At 35.6% G+C, this 23,660-nt stretch overlaps 1 protein-coding gene across 3 annotated transcripts in view; it reads left to right on the forward strand.

Moving 5' to 3' along the window:
• Sycp1 (synaptonemal complex protein 1) overlaps positions 1 to 23,660 on the forward strand; it is a 108,720-nt gene that overhangs the window by 17,547 nt on the left and 67,513 nt on the right. For all 3 annotated transcript variants that reach the window (XM_085835263.1, XM_085835265.1, XM_085835264.1), the window contains 6 exons: positions 58 to 131; positions 1,904 to 2,012; positions 6,662 to 6,756; positions 7,213 to 7,397; positions 9,265 to 9,332; positions 14,685 to 14,746. In XM_085835263.1, the coding sequence (XP_085691389.1) occupies positions 58 to 131; positions 1,904 to 2,012; positions 6,662 to 6,756; positions 7,213 to 7,397; positions 9,265 to 9,332; positions 14,685 to 14,746 (593 nt within the window). The remainder of the gene's footprint in view (positions 1 to 57; positions 132 to 1,903; positions 2,013 to 6,661; positions 6,757 to 7,212; positions 7,398 to 9,264; positions 9,333 to 14,684; positions 14,747 to 23,660) is intronic.

The following is a 23,660-nucleotide window of genomic DNA, read 5'->3' on the forward strand; positions in this document are numbered from 1 at the left end:
GCAATGAAAAAGCTATGCAATTATGTTAAGACAAGGTTTATTTATTCTTTTTTAAAGTAAAGGAAGATCATGAAAAAATCCAACATCTTGAAGAAGAATATCAGAAGGAAGTAAACAACAAGGAGAATCAGGTTTTTAAAAAAATAACTCACTATTTCTATTCTTTAAAAATAAATAATGTTTATATGTATTTATGAGGTACAATGTGATGTTTTGGTTTATGTCTACATTGAGTAGTGATCCTATTAGGTTAGTTAGCATATCATATCCATCAGTGAGATTGATGCTATATTCTTTACATTTGTTAACTCATAAAATACCTAAAATATCAAAAGCATTGTTTTTGCAGATATATGAGTAATTTATATAAAAAGTTTATATATAAAGCTAAAGATATATATGTATATATGTATATATATGTGTGTGTGTATATATATATGTATGTATATATATATATGTGTGTCTTTATGCACATATATCTTTAGCTTTTTGCTTAGTCAAATTTATTTTCATGATTCAATTAGACACTCATTGGAAGGTTAGCCCTTGGTATTGAATTAATGAATTTACAATGTTTATATCATTTTACATTGCTGAAAAAATATGAGAAATTTTATTTAAAAAAACCTAACAAATAAAGATAATCATTAACAACTCATTTCACATTTTGCAGTTCATTTTGAAATTAACTCTCTTTAACACTAATGAAACTGAAAAATTCTGTTGCTTCTTTCTATTAATATCACATAGTGGAAGACTTGTAAATGGTAAGTCTATATTCTCTGATATTTGCAAGAATATCAATTTTAGTTTTATATTATGCAATCTCTTTTTCATGCAGTTCATCCTGGTCTGAACCTTAACAATTTGGATTATAATTGTTTTGTGGCTTTTTAGAGATAAAGTTTCTGTTACTTTCGTGGCTAATTTTTAGGTGAATTTTTTTTTTTAAATTTGAATCTTTAACTTTTGCTGTTTCTTACATCTGAATACTTTTGGTTATCTATATCAAGATTTCTCAATAGTTTGTCTTCTTAAATCAGCCTAGAACAACCATTTCTCTTTGCTTGCCTGTGTTGCTGCCTTCGTTCCTTTCTGTTTTTTGAGATGGGGTCTTTCTAAATAGTCCTGGCTGTCCTAGAGCTTGCTACATAGGCCAGGCTGACCTTGAACTTACCTGTTTTTATATACTTTACGCTCTCCTACCCCAGTGCTGGGATTAAAGGTGTGTGCTTCATATCTGGCTTGCCTGATTAATTTTTATATACCAAGACTCATTTTAGCCCCTCGAAAGTTTTACTACTTTCCACGAGACTGATTTAGATGTTCCTCCCCTAGACAGGCTTTGTGGCACATGCCTAAAGTCTCAGCAAGACAGGTGGGTCTCTGAGTTTGAGGTCATTCTGGTTTACATAGAACTCCAGACTAGTAAAGAATACAGATAACAACTCTATTCAGAAAAACAAACACAAAAAACCCTAATACAAATACTGTCAAAAGATAGCTTCTTTCCTGATTTTGATAGCATTTTTGTTCTATTACTGATGATAAGGCTCAGGTGTAGTTGTTTGTGTGAATGCTAAGTTTCTTAAAGGTGAGTTTTCTCATTTCTATATATTCAATATTAACAGTTTCTGGTGCTTATAATATTTATTGAGTAAATTAATTTTTATTATGTACTTTTTCTTTAAAAGTTTGAAATGAGTAGTTCAATATTGAATATAGAATCCAGCTTTACTCATTCATTCAATAAATATATATTTTATAAGCATGCATTAAATGATATACACAGTATCTAAAACATAAAATAAGTATATATAATTATAGGTGATAATAAATGCTAAGGTGCTAATTTTAACTTTTTCCCATCTACAATGTTTTTTTTTTTTAAAATTTATTTTAGGTATCACAACTGTTGATCCAAAGTGCTGAGAAAGAAAATAAAATGAAAGATTTAACATTTCTCTTAGAGGAATCCAGAGATAAAGCTAATCAATTAGAGGAAAAAACAAGTAAGAATACATATAAAAATATGAGAGTGTGACTTATGTTTTCTTTTTCTTCTAAATTTTTGGGTTTTGTTACAATTTTTAATGATGCTTTCTATTGCTTTTCTCTTACACTTGGTTTGGATCGGTTGAAGGAGGGCATAATTGAATCACTTGGAGATCTTTATCAAAGCACATATGCTCCTCTTTTCTCTTTTTCGTACTTTTAACCTTCAGTTTCAACAACATGCTATCAAAAGACATTATTTTTAGTTGTCTTGGACAATGCATTTTTTGTATATATGATATACAAGGTACAGTTTTGGTTAATGTACATATTGTCTATTGATGACTTGTCATCATTTTTGTCATCATTACTTTATGATGGGTGTTCTAGTTTGGGTCCCTGTTGCTCAAACAACAGTACCAAAAGAAAGTTGATGTACACCTATAGATCATAGTTCATCACTTAGGGAAGTCAGAACAGGAACGAAAGCAAGAGCAAAAGCTGAACCTTGAAAAGAAATTGCCTATGACTTGCTTTCTAGCTTGTTCCCAGGTCATGTTCAGCCAGCTTTTTATTATACAACACATGATTTGTCTGCAATTGCACGATCCACAGTGGTCTAGGGCCACATATGTAAATTAGCAATCAAGAAAAATCCCACAGACATGCATGCCTACAGACCAGTCTGTTAAAGCAATTTTTCAGTTGAGGTTCTCTTTCTCCAGGTGTTGACAAAAAACAAAACAAAACAAAACAAAAACCCTCCAAACTAAACAGGACAACAGGCCCTTTCATATTCCCTTTTGTTCCTTTGTTCATCTCAAGTGCTTAAAATAGTGCCTGAAACATATGAGGCCCTCAGATATTTTATAAATGAATGAATCCAGATATTTTATAAATTAATGAATCCCCTGGGAGGAGTGTGGAAGAAGTTAATAATTTTTAGAGCAAGGTCTTTTTTGAAAAGTATTGGAGAAAATTGTCAAACTTTTCCTTAGTTTATTAACAGTTTGCTAGAGATCTCTTCAAGACAATAAGAAAATATGCCTTGTACAATTCATGGAAATGTGAAGATAAATATATGTATAGTAAACTGAGGAGTGAGGCAGTTACTTAGAGAACCCAGGTGGATGAGACAGATTTATAAATGTTTGTATCTATTGATTCAAGTGGCAAAATATTTTGGAGGTATAATATACTGTGTGAAACACCATCTATTTTCCAGAACATAGTAATGGTTTTTTGTTTTTCTATTCTTTTTTTTTTAAAGGCTTACTTATTATGTATACAGTGTATGCCTGCATGCCAGAAGAGGGCACCAGATCTCATTATAGATGGTTATGACCCATCATCTGGTTGCTGTGAATTGAACTCAGGACCTCTGGAAGAGCAGTTAGTGCTCTTAACTCCTGAGTCATCTCTCCAGCCCCCCATGTTTTTCTATTCTTGAGAGAATTTTTTCCAGTGTCTAATATGCCTTAAACTCAGAGATCTGCCTGCCTCTGCTTCTCAAGTGCTGGGATTGCAGGTGTGCACTACCACACTCGGCTCCTTTCTTACTCTTGGTAAAGGCCTTCATTGTAATTTGGTAAGAGTGGATTTTCTGATTAAGACATATTTTGAGAAAGGATCGTTGGCTTAACCTGGAGTAGCCAATTATCCTGGATAGACTCTCCAACTTCTGCTTTCCCAACATAAGATTATAAGCATGTACCATTTCATCCAGCTTTTAAAAAGTGGGTTCAGGATCAAACTCAGGTCCTCATGTTTGCACAGCAAGTACTTTACTGATTGAATCATATTCCCAGCTCCCTGTGGTGGCTTGAATGAGAATGGCCCCCATAGGGTCATGTGTTTGAATACTTGGCTTTCAGTGCTTGGAACTGTTTTGGAAGGATTAGGGGATGTGACTTTGTTGGAAGAGGTGTGTCACCAGGGGCAGGCTTTGAAGTTTAAAAAGCCCAAGACATTCCCAGTTTGCTGTGTCTCAGTGTCTTGTGCTTATGGATCAATTATTGGGATACTTGTGCTTGGGGGATCAAGTATTCAAATATATGACCTGGGGGTGGGGATGGGTGTCATTCTTATTCACCACAAGGAAGAAGACTCAATTAGTAAAACACTCCTAGCTATTGCTCCAGTGAAATGCCTGTCTGATGCTATGCTCCTTATCCTCTTGGTAATAGATATTAATTCTTTGCGATCGTGAGCTCCAAAGCTTTTTTGGAAAATTAGTTGCCTTGGTCAGGGAATTTTGTCTGGCAATCGAAAAATAACAGACCCTTAGTTTTCTAAAGAAAGCAGTTTTCAGGGGTGGATAGATGACTCAGTGTTTTAAAAAAATTTTTTATTAATCATTTTATTTCTTTACATTTCCCAGTTACCCTTCTCCCACTCCCTACCACTTCCCCCTCCCTCCCCTTTGCCTCTATGAGGGTGTTCCTCCACCCATTCACTTACTCCTGCCTCTAGCATCCCCCTACACTGGGGCATCGAGGCTCCCCCTCCCATTGATGTTAGATAAGGCCATCCTCTGCTACATATGTATCTGGAGTCCTGGCTCCCTTCATGTATACTCTTTGGTTTGTGGTTTAGTCCCTGGGAGCTCTGAGTGGTCCAGTTAGTTGATATTGTTCTTCTTATGGGGTTGCAGTCCCCTTCATCTCCTTCAGTCCTTCTCCTAGTTCTTCCCTTGGGGTCTGCATCTGTATTGGTCAAGTGCTGGTAGGACCTCTCAGGGAACAGCCATTTCAGGCTCTTGTCAGCAAGCACTTTTTGGCATCAGCAAAAGTGTGGGGGTTTGGTGTCTGCAGATGGGATGGATTTCTAGGTGGGGCCATTGAATATTGTGTTTGAACATTTTAAGCTGTATTATCATAACAGGAAGCCTTAAAAATGTCAATAGTCAATACTCTAATTTCCCAAGCGGGTGGGAATAGTAGAGTCAAAATGGTTAAATATTTTGGCATCTAATAAGAAAAGACAGTAGTAGATGGTGAGATGATGGCTCAGCAGCTAACCAAGCTTGATGACAAATTCAGTCCCCCAAATCTGTAGGAGGGAACCCAGTTATACAAGTTTTTTCAGATGTATGTTGTGACACATGCATGCTCCCATGCAGACACAACACAGACATTGATACACACACACACACATAAATTAATGTAGTAAAAATTTTAAAAAGAAGCAGTAATATAGTTTGAATCCAGAAAAGATGATGAAGTTTTCCTCTTAGTATTTATATGAGGTTTAAAAATGAATGGATATATAAGGCACATAGACTATTTAACTGAGACTTAGAATTTAGTAAATATTAGCTATTAAGTGGAATAAAAATCTTTTTATATAACATAGCCCACCAATAAATATAATATTAAATATTTATGGTAGAAATTAGAAGTGAAGATAGGAAATTGTGAAAATAAAATCATGAATAATTTCATTATTGGAATATGAATTTAAAAGTACTTTTTGTTAATTATTTTATGTTCATGGCTTATACAAATACTATTTTAACCTGTCATTTTTCTATTTTATGACTGTTAGTGAGATTTCTATTATCTTTTTTAGTGACTACATGGTATATTAGATCATATATGTACAATCATAAATTAGCGTCAGCTTTTGTATATTTATGTACTACTCAGTGTTTTGCTATTCTAAAATATTTCATTCAGGCACGGTGGTACATGTCTATAATCCTTTAAGAGTGTCAGGCAAGAGATTGCCAAGTTCCAGGCTAGACTGGACTACATATTAATTTCTAGGCTACCCTGAAATATAAAAAGTTTCAGGTAACTAGGGGATACTTGGTGAGACCTTGTCTCCAAAACAAACACAGACAAATCCACCACCACCACCACCACTAAAACCCTCCAGAACAAAAAACAAAACTAAAAAAAAAAAAAAAATTCTCTAGAAACACACATTTAACATTTTAGTGTTAAATATTAATCTTTGATGGAACCATCATAGGGTTCTAGCCTGTGTTATAAGAAGAGAAAAAAATCATTTTCTTCAAAACCCCAAAGACTATATCTTTGAAGACCACCCGAGGCTCAGATTTTTGCATATTACCTAATAATTATGATATTTATGACCTAACAGAGCCTTAGCTTGCTTCACAATGGACAAAGCCTTTTTTTATTTTCAAAACTTTTATTTTTGAGAAGGAGCATGAGCTACTCAGGGTCCTTCTCCCCCGCCCCCCAATTTTTAGACATGAGCTTGCCAAATTGCTCAGGTTGGCCTCCAACTTTTACTCTTACTTCATCCTCCCTAGAGATAGTATTCTAGACTTGCAGTCACTCTACCTGGCTCCAAAACATATTTGTATTGACAAATGGAATAGGAGATGGCATATATAAGCCCTTGACTCCTTGACAGCAATGCACAAATGAAAAATAAGGAATAGTTTTTTAATCTTCATGTTAAAGCTGGGTTATATGTCTGTTTTCATTCTATTGTAATTATAAATGTAGATACTGAAAAAATGTTCATTTGTGAGGTTTTGGAAAAATAGTCTTATGAAATTTAGTGTGTATATGTGTATTGTTCTTTTTTTGGATTGTTTTCTAGTACAGGAAAAAAAGTAATTGCTATAGCAATTAGTTTCCCTGATAACCATTTCTACCAAACAATGCCTATCTATAATTTTATCTTTTAGAATTACAAGATGAAAACTTAAAAGAATTAAGTGAAAAGAAGGATCATTTAACATCAGAACTTGAAGATATTAAAATGTCTATGCAAAGAAGTATGGTATGATTTAAAAACTGACTAGTGACTATTGTATGGTGTGTATCACATAATCAGTTAACGAATACTATTGGATACAAGTAAAATGTATTATAACTCAGAGATTCAAATAGAAAACTTAATTCTACCTTGAAAATGCTTCTAATAAGAGGCATTGGATTAAACATACCTAAGTACTAATAGAATAACTCAATCTAATAGAGTCATTAACAGTTCTAAGAATGGAGAGAACTGTGTGGGCTAACTGCATGGGAAATCTCTGGAGGGATCAGAACTATAGAGAATGGTTACTTGAAATTTGATAGTGTGTGGGTTATTTCAGTATGCCAAGAAAGGACAATGGGTAGGAGGAAGTATGGAGTGCAAAGGCAAACAAATGTATAGAAACAGATGACTTAAGCCTTTAAACATTTTAGGCCTTTGCATTATTCTTTCTGTTTTGTGTTTTGTTTCACTTAGAGCACTCAGAAAGCATTAGAGGAAGATTTGCAGATAGCAACAAAAACTATTTCTCAGCTCACTGAAGTAAAAGAAGCTCAAATGGAAGAACTCAACAAAGCTAAAACTACTCACTCATTTGTGGTGACTGAACTTAAAGCTACTACATGCACCTTGGAGGAATTACTGAGAACAGAACAGCAAAGGTGAAACAGTTTTTAAACATATAAGTAAATACATAAAAATGATTTACTTTTGATATTCAGGTCCATTAAAAATCAGGCATTCTTTGGAAAAAGTTCCCAAGCATGCTTTGCCGTGGGGTCAAGTTATATAGATAAGTCCTTAAATGTTGGTTCAGTGGTAGGACATGTTTATCAATAGTGTGGACCAGTGCTTCTCAACCTTCTAAAGTTGTGACCCTTTGATATAGTTCCTCATGTTGTGACCCCAACCATAAAATAATTTTCATTTCTCTTCAAAACTATAATTTTGTGACTGTTATGATGATATTTTATATAAATGTTTTTGGAGATAGGTTTGCCAGAGGGGTTGTGACCCACAGGTTGAGAACCACTGTGTATGGATTATTAGTGTCATAGGAATAATGTCCAGGTTAAAAAATTTATTTCACTGAGGTCTGTAACCTTACTTACAATGTATTAATTTAGCAACTATCTTGGAATAAAGTAAATACCACTCTATATGTGATACTCATTTGCTTTTAACCTAAATAGTATTTATTTAAAATTAGATCAACAACTAGCTCTATTTTTCCTCACTTATGCGATTTTAATATAAAAGTATGTTGAGGCCTAGGTAATTATTTTTATCCTGTTAGCATGATGTTCAATTTAAATTTGGCAGAGTAAATGAGAGGAACAAATTTCTCTCCCAACTTATATCCTGGATCTACTTAATTTTTCTTTTCTACTGTACATAGTGAGGAGAAAAATGTAACCTTTTAAGCTCTTCTATTATATATTTCTGATTAACTTGTCAAACAATTTGTAAATAATAAAATTATAAATTACTGTAGAATAATGTGTTCCAATTACCTTAAATTTTTTTATTTACTAAAAACTAGGAAAAAAAAACTTTATGTGTATGGGTGTTTTGCCTGCATGTATGTCTGTGCATCACATGCATACAGTGCACACAAAGGCCAGAAAAGGGTGTTGAATCTCTTAGAATTTGAGTTACAAACAGCTGTGAGCCCACTGTTGGGAATCAAACTCAGGTCCTCTGGAAGAGCAGTCAGTGTTCTTAGACACTGAGCCACCTCTCCAGCCCCTTATTTACTACGTGTGTGTGTGTCTGTGTGTGTGTATGCATGTATGCATGCATGCATGCTTGTGTGTGGAGATCAGAGAACAACTTGTAGGAGTAGGTTCTCTACTGGGCATTAAATTCAGGTGGTTAGCTTGGTAGCAAGCCCACTTACTTGTTGAGCTGGCTCACCTCAGTTTATGGTTTAAGGAAACAGAAAATAAGAAAAGCTTAAAATACATTTTTTAAATTTTATTTTTGTTTTTCCACACAGGGTTTCTCTGTGTAGCCTTCCCTGGTTGTCCTGAAACTTGCTCTGTAGACCAGGCTGGCTTCAAAGATCTGCCTACCTCTGCCTCCTAAGTGCTGGGATTAAAGGTTTACACTACCACCACTAGCAATTAAGATACAAATTATAAGACTTAAGATTGGGCTGGTGAGATGGCTCAGTGGGTAAGAGCACCCGACTGCTCTTCCAGAGGTCCAGAGTTCAAATCCCAGCAACCACATGGTGGCTCACAACCATCCGTAACGAGATCTGGCGCCCTCTTCTGGAGTGTCTGAGGACAGCTACAGTGTACTTACATATAATAAAAAAAAAAAAAAAAAAAAGACTTAAGATTTTAGGTAGATGTAATTATAATTATAATTTTGATTTTAAACTGCCTTATATAGATTAATACTTAATGTTTACTTACTGAATGAATCTATTTTAGATACATCAGCTGTTACATTGTTCCAGTTTTAGTTATTAGATGAATGGTACCTAAAATAATAATTTGAATTTTAAAATTTTCTCATAAGGTTGGAAAAAAATGAAGACCAACTGAAACTGATTACTGTGGAACTCCAGAAGAAATCAAGTGAACTAGGTAAGATTTATAGAGAAGTATACTTTGATAACTTTAATAACTAATTATAAAAATAAATTTGAGGTTTTTGTTAAATTTATTAAACTATTAACAAGCAGTTAAGACTAATTACTGCTCTTGCAGAGGACTTAGATTTGTTTTCCCCACATGATGCTCACAACTGTTTATGATTGTAGAGTTAGGGAATCTTATTTGGCCTCTTGGACAATATGCATGCATGTGGTATTTATATGTACATGCAGACAAAATACTCATGTATATAAAATAAAAACAAATATAAAAATTAGGGAAAAATTCTAATTGAATAGAGAATATTTCAGTTGAAAAAAGCTGTTATGTTTCTTTATATGGTTTATAGATGTTTTAATATAAACCTGAGGTGTTTGTGTGTGTTTTTTTTAATTTTAGAATTCAAAGGCTTGAATAATCCTTAGGGAAATGTTGATTACATTTCAATTGAAGAAACAATTTTTGAGGCAGGATCATATTTCATATTTCAGACTGGTCTTGAAATCTTGGTCCTTTTACCTCATGAATGCTGGGATTACAGGAATGCATTACTTCCTGGGTTGATTTGTTTGTTTCTTTGTTTGTTTCTTTATATTTTTCTTAGGGTCTTGCTATGTAGCTCCAGCTGGCCCAGTACTCTCTGTGTAGACCCGGGTAGTCTTGAACTTGTAGCAGTCTTCTTGCCTCTGCCTCCTAAGTGCTGGTATTACCAATGTACACCATCACACCTGGCTCATCCTTCTATTTTGTGGATTCTATTTTGTTTAGTGGAGTTGGATCATAAAATCTTTTTAGGAAAAATGATTTTATATTATATAATACTGTTAAAGTTCAAGAACTTACACAATAAAACAGTTTTATAATTCTGTGAACTTACGATTAGGTAGTTAGCTAATTATAAGTCTATGCTTCATATTTATTAGGTTAAATATATGCAAATGTAGACAATTAAAAGATAAAACAAGTTGTTTTTCAATTTCTATTAAAAGGTATTTTAATTACTATATCTGAATTGACAAGTATTTATATTAATAATTTTCTATAAAATTTTATATTAATTTGAATATTTATACCGTTAGTTGACTTACTTGTACAGCTAAAACAATTACAAGTAATACTGCTTAGTAATAATGCTTACTTAACATTTCATAAGTAGTTAGCTCCTAGGTTGATTTCCTTTTTTAAAAAATATTTTTAAAAGCATATATTAATTGTAATCAGTGTGACATTTTTATACATTGTAAATTTTGATCACATTTACCTTTGCTTGTGCCCCTCCCATTTCTAATAATCTTGCTTTTTCCAACTAGTCTTCTTTCTAGTTTCATGGTCTGTGTGTGTGTGTGTGAGAGAGAGAGAGAGAGAGCGAGAGAGAGAGAGAGACTGACTGACTGACTTAATGAGTTTCATTACAGTGTTTAGAGGACTGTAGGTGACTGTGTTTATTGGAGCATAAATACCTTATTCAGTGATTTATTACTGAATAAAATTTCTGTGCTATCATATCAGATTTGGTTGGAGTATTGAACCATATTGATGCCTTTCCTTTTGTAGTCCTTACTTTCCCACTGTTGATTGATACTTGGTTATCTAACCTTGCAGTGTCCAGATAATTTTATTTATAACTTTACTTCTTAGCATAATTATGATGGCATAACACTTGAGAGCAGAGACAGGTGGACCTTTGTGAGTTCAAGGCCAGCCACGTCTACATAATGAGTTCCAGGACAGCCAGGGCTATATAGACAGACCCTGTCTCAGAAAACCAGCTAACTTGGCATCGCAGTGGTTATGCATGCTTTTAATCCCAGCACTAGAGAGGCAGAGGCAAGTGGATGAGTTCACAGACAGCCTGGTCTATAGAGTGAGTTCTAGAATAGACAGAGATACAGAGCTAATCTATGCTTGTAAAACCAATCCCCATGCTTCCTCCACCAACAAAAAACACCAACCAACCAACCAGCTAGCCAGTCACCCCCACAAAACCCAGTTATCTAACCAACCAACCAAAACCCAAATATAATAGTTTAGACAATTTCTTTTATCTAATTAAAACATTCCTTCAGAATACAAAGTATTATTTTTAAATCATTGCACTTACCTACTGTCTTTAGAATTGTTGAATGTTGTAGATTAAGGAATAGTATTAGTACTTTTAAATATCTTTATTGTATATTTATAACAACTTTTTACTACTAAGTGTCTATTATATATCACATTGTAATTTCAATACTTTGCCATACTAGAGTATTATGAGAAGTTTGTATAAGGAATTTTAGAACTGAAACAGCATTATGTGTATTGTGGGAACATGAAAGTAAAACACTGTGCTCTTGAGAAATCTTTAATTACTAAGAGGGAAAGGTTAAAGACATAAAATAAAACCATTGGGGTAATAGTATTCAGAATGAGGGAGTATGCAAAAATTATGTTAAACTAAAAAGTGAAAATATCAAAACTTCTATTTTAAATTATATTTATGATCAATATGATAATACATATTTATATTACAGTTTTAAAAAGATAAATATATATTCTTTTTTTAAAAAAATTGTTTTATTTTTAATTTATTTTTTGCACTCCATATTCTATTCCCTGTCCTATATCCATCCTCTAACTGTTATATATCCCACACCTCCTCCCCAACCCACCCTGTCTCCACATGGACGTCCCAATGCCCCACCCCACCCCACCTGACCTCTAAATTCCCTGGGGTCTCCAGTCTCTTGAGGGTTAGGTGCATCATCTCTGAATGAACACAGACTCAGAAGTATATATGTTGGGGGGCTCATATCAGCTGGTGTATGCTGCCTGGTTAGTGGTCCAGTGTTTGAGAGATCTCAGGGGTCCAGATTAATAATACATATTTTTACATATTTATGTATTTGAGGTAAATGCTCAGTTTTATTATTGAATGTTAATGTTGGTACCAAAATGAAGCAAAAGAGTAGGAAAGGTACTAAGGAAGAGTTAGATATTATGAGTAGATTTTAAGTATAGAGATTTAAGTAAGTAGATTAAGGTATAGAGAGGCTTTGGGTAGTTGTGTTGATAGAATGTTGAAAATACTGTGTATAGGAGTGCAATTTAAAAATTACATGTTAAGAGCACAGGCTGCTCATTCGGAGATCCCAGAAATCACATGACAGCTGATGCCCTCTTCTGTCTTGCAGGCATACATGTAAATAGAATACTCACATGCACAAATAAGTAAATCTTTAAAAAATATTTAAAAAGTGGGAAGATTATGCTGAAAAGATTTTATAAAATTAATACTGAGCCGGGCGTGGTGGCACATGTCTTTAATCCCAGCACTTGGGAGGCAGAGGCAGGTGGATTTCTGATTCAAGGCCAGCCTGGTCTACAAAGTGAGCTCCAGGACAGCCAGGGCTATAGAGAGAAATCCTGTCTCAAAAAAAAACCCAAAAAAAAACAAAAAAAAAATTAATACTGAATTCATAGAAATAACAATAAGCACTGTAAAGCACTACTTTTCCTGGTAGCAAGAAAGAAAGCTGTAAAAGCAAGAAAATAGGTGTAGGAGTTAGAGAAGAAATATGAATAATGCAAGGTCTTGGTATTTTAAGGTGGAAAATACAGTAGGGAATGTTTCATACAATCAAATATGACCCAGTTACACAATAAGACTGAGAATGACATTACAAAGTGCCTATTGTTGGATTTTGAGGTCATAAAATTATTAATATCATGGAAATAGATATTAGTTTTACATGGAGTTAAACAATATATAGTTAATAAGCAGGAATTTAAAAGATAGTATGAGAAATCAGATAGCTTGAAAGGGCAGAGAAGTTAATCAGGTATCTTTGGTTTTGTATTTATATGGGGTGCTTGGTGGGATAGGAAATAAGGATTTCTCTGCACAGAGTTGGTATGTTTTAGAACAGATAAAGTTACAGAAGAGGATATTTAAATGCAAAGTGCAATGATCAGAATGAATTTGAAAGAAGATCAATTCTTTTAAATTGGAAGAGAAAGTAATAAGCCAGATAGATTCAGAAAGTAATGAGTTTGGAAAGAAAAGGTACACACCCCATTCCAAATTATTTTATGTAGACTCATTGTTTATTTTGCTTTCATGAGTTTTGGATTCATTTGGCTATGAGTTAACCTAAAAACATAAGTGTCAATATTTATCTATTATTACTTTTGCATAGTTGATTTAGACTCTATATAAGCTTCCTTACATGTGTTGGCCTATCTTTTTTGAGGGGTGTGTGTGTTCATTTAGCAGGAAAATAGTAGTAGTTGCTCCCTAGGCTTTATCCTGTTTAGCCATAGGTTTTTGGCCTGATAATGGTGCCAGATATGGGTTGATTCTTCATTTTTTAAAATATTTTTTATTAGGTATTTTCCTCATTTACATTTCCAGTGCTATCCCAAAAGTCCCCCATACCCTCCCCCCGACTCCCCTACCCACCCACTCCCACTTTTTGGCCCTGGCATTCCCCTGTACTGGGGCATATAAAGTTTGCAAGTCCAATGGGCCTCTCTTTCCAGTGATGGCCGACTAGGCCATCTTCTGCTACATATGCAGCTAGAGACACGAGCTCCGGGGTACTGGTTAGTTCATATTGTTGTTCCACCTATAGGGTTGCAGATCCCTTCAGCTCCTTGGGTACTTTCTCTAGCTCCTCCATTGGGGATCCTGTGATCAATCCAATAGCTGACTGTGAGCATTCACTTTTGTGTTTGCCAGGCCCCAGCATAGTCTCACAAGAGACAGCTATATCTGGGTCCTTTCTTGCTAGTGTATGCAATGGTGTCAGCGTTTGGAAGCTGATTATGGGATGGATCTCCAGATATGGCAGTCTCTAGATGGTCCATCCTTTCGTCACAGCTCTAAACTTTGTCTCTGTAATTCCTTCCATGGGTGATTGTTCCCAATTCTAAGAAGGGGCAAAGTGTTCTTCTTGAGTTTCATGCGTTTAGCAAATTGTATCTTATACCTTGGGTATCCTAAGTTTCTGGGATAATATCCACTTATCAGTGAGTACATATTGTGTGAGTTCCTTTGTGATTGTGTTACCTCACTCAGGATGATGCCCTCCAGGTCCATCCATTTGCCTAGGAATTTCATAAATTCATTCTTTTTAATAGCTGAGTAGTACTCCATTGTGTAAATGTACCACATTTTCTGTATCCATTCCTCTGTTGAGGGACATCTCGGTTCTTTCCAGTTTCTGGCTATTATAAATAAGGCTGCTATGAACATAGTGGAGCATGTGTCCTTCTTATCGGTTTAAATGTCATTATTGCTTATTTCTTTTCTTTCCTGCTTTTTAATCCAGTTATCAACACATTTTATTTTGTTTATTTTAGAAGAGATGACTAAATTTAAAAATAACAAAGAAGTGGAACTTGAAGAATTGAAAAACATATTGGTAAGTATATATCCTTTCTTAATAACATCCTGTAATTATTTAAAAATAAATTTGAAATTAGTGGCCTATATTTTCAAACTATACATATTTCATTTTAATTTTTCTCCTAAATTTAAAAATTTTACATTTGCTTTTGAGTAAAACTGCAGCTTTGTATACATCTATTTTTTTAGATTTTTATAAACTTTCTTGGCCAGGATGTTTATAATATTTAAATCTGTTGATAGCACACTTGAGCAAGTATGCATATTACGTTATACCACAAAGATTCAGTAAACAATAGACACATTTGTCCTACATCTTCCCAAAACTGTTTCAGGTTTATTTTTTTCAGTGTGATACTGGCTATGGGTTTGTCAAATATAGTTTTGCTACACTGAGATATTATCCTTCTATACCTAATTGATTCAAGGATGTTATCATGAATAGATGTTTAATTTTATCAAAGGCTGTTTCTGTGCCTGTTGAAATGATCATGTGATTTATACACTTGATTCTTTTTATGTGCTACATTATATTTATTGATTTGCATATGTTGCACCATTCTTGTATTTCTGGAATGAAAATAGCTCCATCATGGTACATAGTCTTTTTAATGTGATATGATTTTGATTTACCAGTATTTTATTGAAGCTTTGAACTTATGTTTGTTAAATATTTTGGTCTGTAGTTTCCTTTTTGTTGTCTTATCAAGTTTTGGTAGAAGGATAATATAGGATTTGTAAAATTATTTATAAAAGTATTTAAAAATTTCTGTGGACTGCTGGGAAGAATATATATTTAATAGCCATTGGATGGGATATTCTGTAAATGTGTATTAACATTTGATCTCTGATGCAGTTTTATTATGTGTCCAGTTTATTACATACTTTTTTTGGTCTAGATGATAAATGAACTGATGAAATTGGGAATTGAAATCACTTATTACTACTATATCTTGCTCTGTCCATACATTTGTGTCCGGTAGATTATGTTTTATGAAGTTGGGTGCACTAATATTTGATGTACATTTATCTCCAATCATTATATCTTTTTGTTGGATTATCACCTTTATTAATTTGTAGTGACCTAGTTTTTTACTTGATGTCTGCTTTTTCAGATACTACTATAGGTCCCTTGCTTGTTTTCAGTTCCTACTTGCTTAAAAAACTTAGGTTTTTTTTTTTTTTTCATGTTAATTTATCTTTGCCAGTTAAGTTTGTTTCTGGAAGAGAATAGTTTTGTTTTTCAATCCAGTTATTTAATACATGGCTTTTCAACAGAATGGGTATAGGCAAAAATATGTAGAAAGTATTTTGATGATATGAACAATTCAGCAAAACAATAGTAAGTTCTCTACTAGGACCTATTATATTTTTAGTCATGGGTTTTCCCACTAGGTTTACCATACTAGGCAAGAAATCATTCCTTGGACCAGGTTTCATACCTAATCACTTGGTTATCCCTATAACTGAGGTTATCCACATTGTGCACTTATAGATACATCTTGGTAGGCAGGTCAGTATTTTAATATGCAGGGTTTAGTGCTGGGAGACAGACCATTGATGTCTTTTACCTAGGAACATGTATTTTCTATCCCTTCTAATTAAATTTGGTTTCATGGGTTGGAAGATTTTAGGCTTTCATATAGTTTTTCATGTACTACTTATTTTGGATAACTCTTCTGCCACCAGCTCATTTCTCTTATCTCTGCTACCCATCCACAACTGATTTATTATCAATGAATGGGTTTACCCTTCTTTTTACTCTGAAATACTCCTCCCACTATCCTCTATAGAAATGACTTAGTAGTAATAAAGAGGTGGGTTTTTTTGTTTGTTTGTTTGGTTTTTTTTTTGGTTTTTGGTTTTTTTTTTGTTTTTTTGTTTTTTTGTTTTTCGAGACAGGGTTTCTCTGTATAGCCCTGGCTGTCCTGGAACACACTCTGTAGATCAGGCTGGCCTCGAACTCAGAAATCTGCCTGCCTCTGCTGGGATTAAAGGCGTGCACCACCACACCCAGCCCATAAATAGATTTTATAATGATAAAATTCACCTTCAATTTTCATAATACCTATTTTTATTTTATGCCTATGTGTGAATGTTTACATGTATATATGTGATCCACATGTATATTTATGTGTCTGCAGAGGCCAGGAGAAGGCATATGATTCCCTGGAACTAGAGTTACAGATATTGAGAGTCTCCATGTAGGTGCCATAAACTATTCTTTACTATTTCTATGCTGTTTTTGTCTTTTCTGAAGACCTTGGTTACTTTTACAAGTAGACTTCTGAATTATTTTTCTGGCATTTTAATCATTTAAAAATTGATTGGTTGGTTGATTGATTGGGTGTATCTGTGTGATAACATATGTGTGGAAATTAGAGGACAGATAACCATGTGGTTCCAGGGATCAAACTCAAGTCATCAAGTTTGGTGGCAAATTTCTTTACCTACTGAACCATTCATTATATCAGCCACTTCAATTTCATTTATCATATTGTCATGATTTTTTTCATGATTATGTTTTGTGTATTATGATTTGTACATTTATTGATAGGATATTTCTTCTGAGTTTATTTGGGGATCTCCTGAGTGAACAATTTCCTTTTGATGGCTTAGTACTGCTTATACAGTGGCAATAACAAACTTCTGTAACAGCTGTAATACCAGACAAACAAGATAAGCAAGCAAGTACACTTAAAATTTATTAAAGCCAATACAGTACTACTACTGGGCATAGAATATAACATAACAAAAGTAATACAGAGTTAGCTGTAAAGTTAGAGGTAACTGGGATAGCAATAAAAATAATATAAACATGGAACAAAGGAAAGGAACAAGACAATATTAAATAAAAGAATAGGAAAAAGAAATGAGAAATATGTTAGGAAGTGGTGGAGCAAGGAAATATTTAAAAATTCTAATTGCCCAATAAAGAAAAAATGTTTAAAAAGTTGATAAATGTAAGAGGAATAAAGTAAAAACATATCTTATGCTTTTAAAATCCTATGCTTTTAAAGTACTTATAGAATAATAGAAGAAAAAAAGAGAAGCATAATGGATAAAACAACAAATATACACAACCCCCCCCCCCAACTACCTAAGGTCTATCTGATAGAGATGAATTTCAAATATTTTCAATTCAAAAATAAAATCTAAAACAAAATTAAGATAAAATATACAATTGGATTTACTGTGGGTTTTCTAATGCTGTTATCTTCTAGGTAGAATCGTTTGTCAGTTGATGTTGGAGCCATTTGTCTTCTCTAATTTTAGGCTAGTACTGAGTCTGGACCTGATTTAGTGTCTGATGTACAATAGAGTTGCCTTCACTTTAGGAATTTTCATTCTTTGTATATCAAAAATCTCTTGACCAGACTTAACTTGGTAGCTGTGGGTAGGATGGTTTCTAACTTTTCTAGAGGTTCTTCAGCTTGAACACAGTACAGTTACTAATGTCTGATAAATGGGGTGTCTCCTGAATGCAAGGAAAGTAAACATAGCATTGAGATCTGTACTATGTTGGACTGGAGAGATGGCTCAGCCATTAAAGACTAAGCTCACAACCAAATATATAAGAGATTTGTACTATAGATTCAGTCTCAGTGCTTTCTTTCCCACACAATGTCAAATATTATATAGGAGGGAGGTGGCTGTGGAAATTGCAAGGTTAGATAAAATAATAGCATCATTCAGATTACCTCAACCAATCTTCAGAGTTCTTAGTCCTCATAGTGAACCTCTTAGTGGATAGGTAGTCCCAAGAGTTCAGGCATCCACTAACTTCATACTCAGACCATCAATCTCCACAGCTATTCTTAAATAGTATTTCTTATCGTGCAAGGTATGGCTACTGACCACTGTACTCTTCATTGCTTGACTCTCCAGCTTTCCCAAGTTTCTTAAATAAAATACCTTTCTCCATCATAATTGTTGACTCACACCTAAGGGCTGTGGGCAGGCTGTTGCCTGGCTTTCCGAATTGTGATTATGCCTTCATTTCAGACCCCTAGAGTAGCTTAATCTCAACCAATAGACTAATTGTCAAGATGGTACACAGTGACAGCCATCTGAGACAAGTGGAATGACAAAATGGGCCTCTGGATCCATGTCTTAGCTAGTATTGTGGACTTGGTCTGTGTCAAAGACTGGCAGTCTCTTTTTTCTAGGGCCATTTGGTGAAGAGACACAAGAGAGCCTGCCTCTGCACTTCCCTGCACTTCCCTGCCGCACAGGGCTAGAGAAGTTAAAGCTCCTTCGCTCCCCACTTCATAGGTGCCTCTGGCCTTTGGAGAGGGCCCAGCCTGGTGCCAGATTATTGCCATTACCCTTCTCCCCTTTCATGGTAGTGCTCCCTTCCCCATGATCACCCCCTTCCCTGGAGGGCAGATGCCAGCCTTGGTGCCAGACAGAAAGCATCATACCTGACTTAGTCAGGGTTTCTATTCCTGCACAAACATCATGACCAAGAAGCAAGTAAGGGAGGAAAGGGTTTATTCGGCTTACACTCCATAATGCTGTTGAACACCGAAGGATGCAGGACTGGAACTCAAGAAGGTCAAGAAGCAGGAGCTGAAGCAGAAGCCATGGAGGGATGTTCCTTACTGACTTGCCTCCCCTGGCTTGCTCAGCCTGCTCTCTTACAGAACCAAGACTATCAGCCCAGAGATGGTCCCACCCACAAGGGGCCTTTCTCCCTTGATCACTAATTGAGAAAATGCCTTACAGTTGGATCTCATGGAGGCATTTCCTCAACTGAAGCTCCTTTCTCTGTGATAACTCCAGCTGTGTTAAGTTGACACAAAAGTAGCCAGTACAATACCCAAGCCTCAGAGTTTCTGAGGCCAACACTCCCTTTGATTGATAACCAACTTTTCCCCAGTTCAGATGGCTCCTGCCCTTGAAGGAAGCAGAGACCAATATCCTTAAAATGATAAAAAACTCACTCTTGGACTATGAAAAAGGCACAATTAAGTGTTAATTAATCAACTGTACTGTAGCTACAATCAGTTTGTAAAGATAACATCAGCTTCTGAGAGCATAGTAAGTTACTTTTTCCAAGTCAGGAAGGTCCCTTTCCAGCTGCAGGGTTCTGCCCCACTGTCTGAACAAACTGTTATCAGGTTTGAAGGACAACATTCCTTTTCCCTCTCATGTAATGCCATGGCTTAGAAACTCCCGCTTGCGGTCTTTCTCTTTTCTCTTTCTCTTTCTCTTTCTCTTTCTCTTTCTCTTTCTCTTTCTCTTTCTCTTTCTCTTTCTCTTTCTCTTTCTCTTTCTCTTTCTCTTTCTCTTTCTCTTTCTCTTTCTCTTTCTCTTTCTCTTTCTCTTTCTCTCTCTTTCTCTTTCTCTTTCTTTCTCTCTCTCTCTCTTTTTCTCTTTCTCTCTTTCTCTCTCTTTCTCTCTCTCTTTCTCTTTCTCTTTCTATTTCTATTTCTCTCTCTCTCTCTTCCTCTTCCTCTTCCTTTTTCTCTTTCTTTTTCTTTTTTGCTTTATAAACCCCTTTCACTTAGACCTGGGGGTTCACTGTCCTTCCTGTTCGATCAGGAAGGTTGGTGGCCTAAGCTTGAGCTTAAATAAAGACCCTCATGTGATTACATCTGGTTGTGATTCTTAGTGGTCTCTTTAGGGTCTTTACAATCTGGGCACAACACTGGCTCACTGGCTTACATTTTGGAAGAAGCTTCTGTCTTCTTTCAATGCTGGAGCCTCAGCTGGAGCAGTGAATTGCCCATTTCTATTTGTTGCTTAGCCTTTCTGTTTTCTTGTGTCTTTCAGCTATGCTTAGTGATTTTCAGTGCACTTGCAATTATTTCTTCCTTGGAGTAGAGCCTGACTCTTACTATCCTGACTTTTCTCATTTACCCAGTCCCATAAAAGTATTTCTGTTTCACCACAGAAATCTCAGTTTTTAAATAAACAATTTATTCCTTTTATCCCAGGGCTCTGTTCATTATTCTTTTTGTCAAATTTTGTTTTTGGAATTTACTTACTAATAACTGTATTTCTCTATTGAAGCAGTTTTACCAACAAAATACCCTGTAGTTCTTTTTATTTCTTTTTTTGGATATTTTACTTATTTACGTTTCAAATGTTATCCCTTTCCTGATCTCCCCCCCCCCCCCCCCAGAAACTCCCTATCCCATCTCCCCTCCTCCTGTTTCTATGAGGATGTGTCCTCCCCCCCCACACCTCCTCGCCCTCTCAATTCCCTATACTGGGGCATCCAGCCTTCCCAGGCCCAAGGGCCTCTCTTCCCATTGATGCCCAACAAGGCCATTCTCTGCTACATCTGCAGCTTGAGCCATAGGTCCTTCAATGTGTACTATTTGGTTGGTGGTTTAGTATCTGGGAGCTCTGGGAGGGGGTCTGGTTGGTTGATATTGTTCTTCCTATGGGGTTGCAAACCCCATTAGCACCTTCAGTGCTTTCTCTAACTTCTCCATTGGGAACCCCGTGCTCAGTCCAATGGTTGGCTGCAAGCATCTGCCTCTGTATTTGTCAGGCTCTAGCAGAGTCTCTCAGGAGACGTTATACCAGGCTCCTGTCAGAAAGTACTACTTGGCATCCACAATAGTGTCTGGGTTTGGTGACTGTATGTGGATGGATCCCCAGGTAGGGCAGTCTCTGGATGGCCTTTCCTTCAGTCTCTCTGATTCTACATTTCATTCATTCTCATTCTCTCTCTTTCTCTTTCTCTCTCTCTCTCTCCATTTCCATACTCTTTACGTATTTCTTTCCATGAGTATTTTGTTCCCTGTTTTAAGAAGGACCAAAGCATCCACACTTTGGTCTTCCTTCTTCTTGAGCTTTATGTGGTCTGTGAATTGTACCTTGGGTATTACAAGCTTTTGGGCTAATATCCAGTTATCAGTGAGTGCATATCATGTGTGTTCTTTTGTGATTGGGTTTCCACATTCAGGATGATATTTTCTAGATCCATCCATTTGCCTAAGAATTTCATGAAGTCATTGTTTTTGATAGCTTGAGTAAATGCACCACGTTTTCTGTATCCATTCCTCTGTTGAGGGACATCTGGGTTCTTTCCAGCTTCTGGCTATTGAAACAGGACTGCTATGAACATAGTGGATCATGTTTCCTTATTATATGTTGGAACATCTTCTGGGTATATGCCTAGGAGTGGTATAGCTGTGTCCTCAGGTAGTACTATGTCCAATTTTCTGAGGAACTGCTAGACTGATTTCCAGAGTGGTTGTATCAGCTTGCAATCCCACCAACAATGGAGTTTACCTCTTTCTCCACATCCTCACCAGCATGTGCTGTCACCTGAGTTTTTCATCTTACCCATTCTAACTGGTGTGATGTGGAATCTCAGGGTTGATTTGATTTGCATTTCCCTGATGACTAAGGATGATGAACATTTCTTTAGGAGTGTCTCAGCCTTTCACTATTTGTCAGTTGAGAATTCTTTGTTTAGCTCTGTTCCCCATTTTAAAAATAGCGTTATTTGGTTCTCTGGAAACTAACTTTTGAGTTCTTTGTATGTATTGGATATTAGCCCTCTATTGGATGTGAGATTAGTAAAGGTTTTTTCCCCATCTGTTGGTTGCTGTTTTGTCCTATTGACAGTGTCCTTTGCCTTATAGAAACTTTGCAATTTTATGAGGTCCCACTTGTCTATTGTAGATCTTAGAGCATAAGCCATTGGTGTCCTGATCAGGAATTTCCCCCCTATGCCCGTGTGTTCCAGGCTCTTCTCAACTTTCTCTTCTGTTAGTTTCAGTGTATCTGGTTTTATGTGGAGGTCCCTGATCCACTTGGACTTGAGTTTTGTACAGGGAGATAAGATTGGATCAATTTGCATTCTTCTACATGTTGACCACCAGTTGAACCAGCACCATTTGTTGAGAGCACTGTCTGTTTTCCACTGGTTGGTTTTAGCTCCTTTGTCAAAGATCAAGTGACCGTAGGTGTGTGGGTTCATTTCTGGGTCTTCAATTCTATTCCATTGATCTACCTGCCTGTCACTGTACCAGTACCATGCAGTTTTAAACACTTTTGTTTTGTAGTATAGCTTGAGGTCAGGGATGGTGATTCCCCCAGAAGTTCTTTTATTGTTGAGAATAGTTTTTGCTGTCCTGTTTTGTTGTTTTTTGTTTTGTTTTGTTTTTGTTATTCCATATGAAGTTAAGAATTGCTCTTTCCACGTCTGTGAAGAATTGAGTTGGAATTTTGATGGGGATTGCATTGAATCTGTAAATTGCTTTCAGCAAGATGGCCATTTTTACTATATTAATCCTGCCAATCCATGAGCATGGGAGATCTTTCCATCTTTGGAGATCTTCTTCGATTTCTTTCTTCAGAGACTTGAAGTTCTTGTCATACAGATCTTCCACTTGCTTGGTTAAAGTCACACCAAGATACTTTATATTATTTGTGACTATTGTGAATGGAGTTGTTTCCCTAATTTCTTTCTCAGCCTGTTTATCCTTTGAGTAGAGGAAGGCTACTGATTTGTTTGAGTTAATTTTATATCCAGCCACTTTGCTGAAGTTGTTTATCAGGTGTAGGAGTTCTCTGGTAGAATTTTGGGTTCACTTATACTTACTATCATATCTGAAAATAGTGATATTTTGACTTCTTCTTTTCCAATTTATCCCTTTGACCTCCTTTTTTGAGTACTATATTGAATAGATAGGGGGAGAGTGGGCAGCCTTGTCTAGTCCCAGACTTTAGTGGGATTGCTTCAAGTGTCTCTCCATTTAGTTTGATGTTGGCTACTGGTTTGCTGTATATCGCTTTTACTATGTTTAGGTATGGGCTTTGAGTTCCAGATCTTTCCAAGACTTTTACCATGGAGGGGTGTTGAATTTTGTCAAATGCTTTCTCATCTCATCTCTAATGAGATGATCATGTGTTTTTTTTTCTTTGAGTTTGTTTATATAGTGGATTATGTTGATGGATTTCTG

The sequence above is a fragment of the Mus caroli genome, unplaced genomic scaffold, assembly GCF_978045245.1.
Source record: "Mus caroli unplaced genomic scaffold, Mus_caroli_1 scaffold_3, whole genome shotgun sequence".
NCBI lineage: Eukaryota > Metazoa > Chordata > Mammalia > Rodentia > Muridae > Mus > Mus caroli.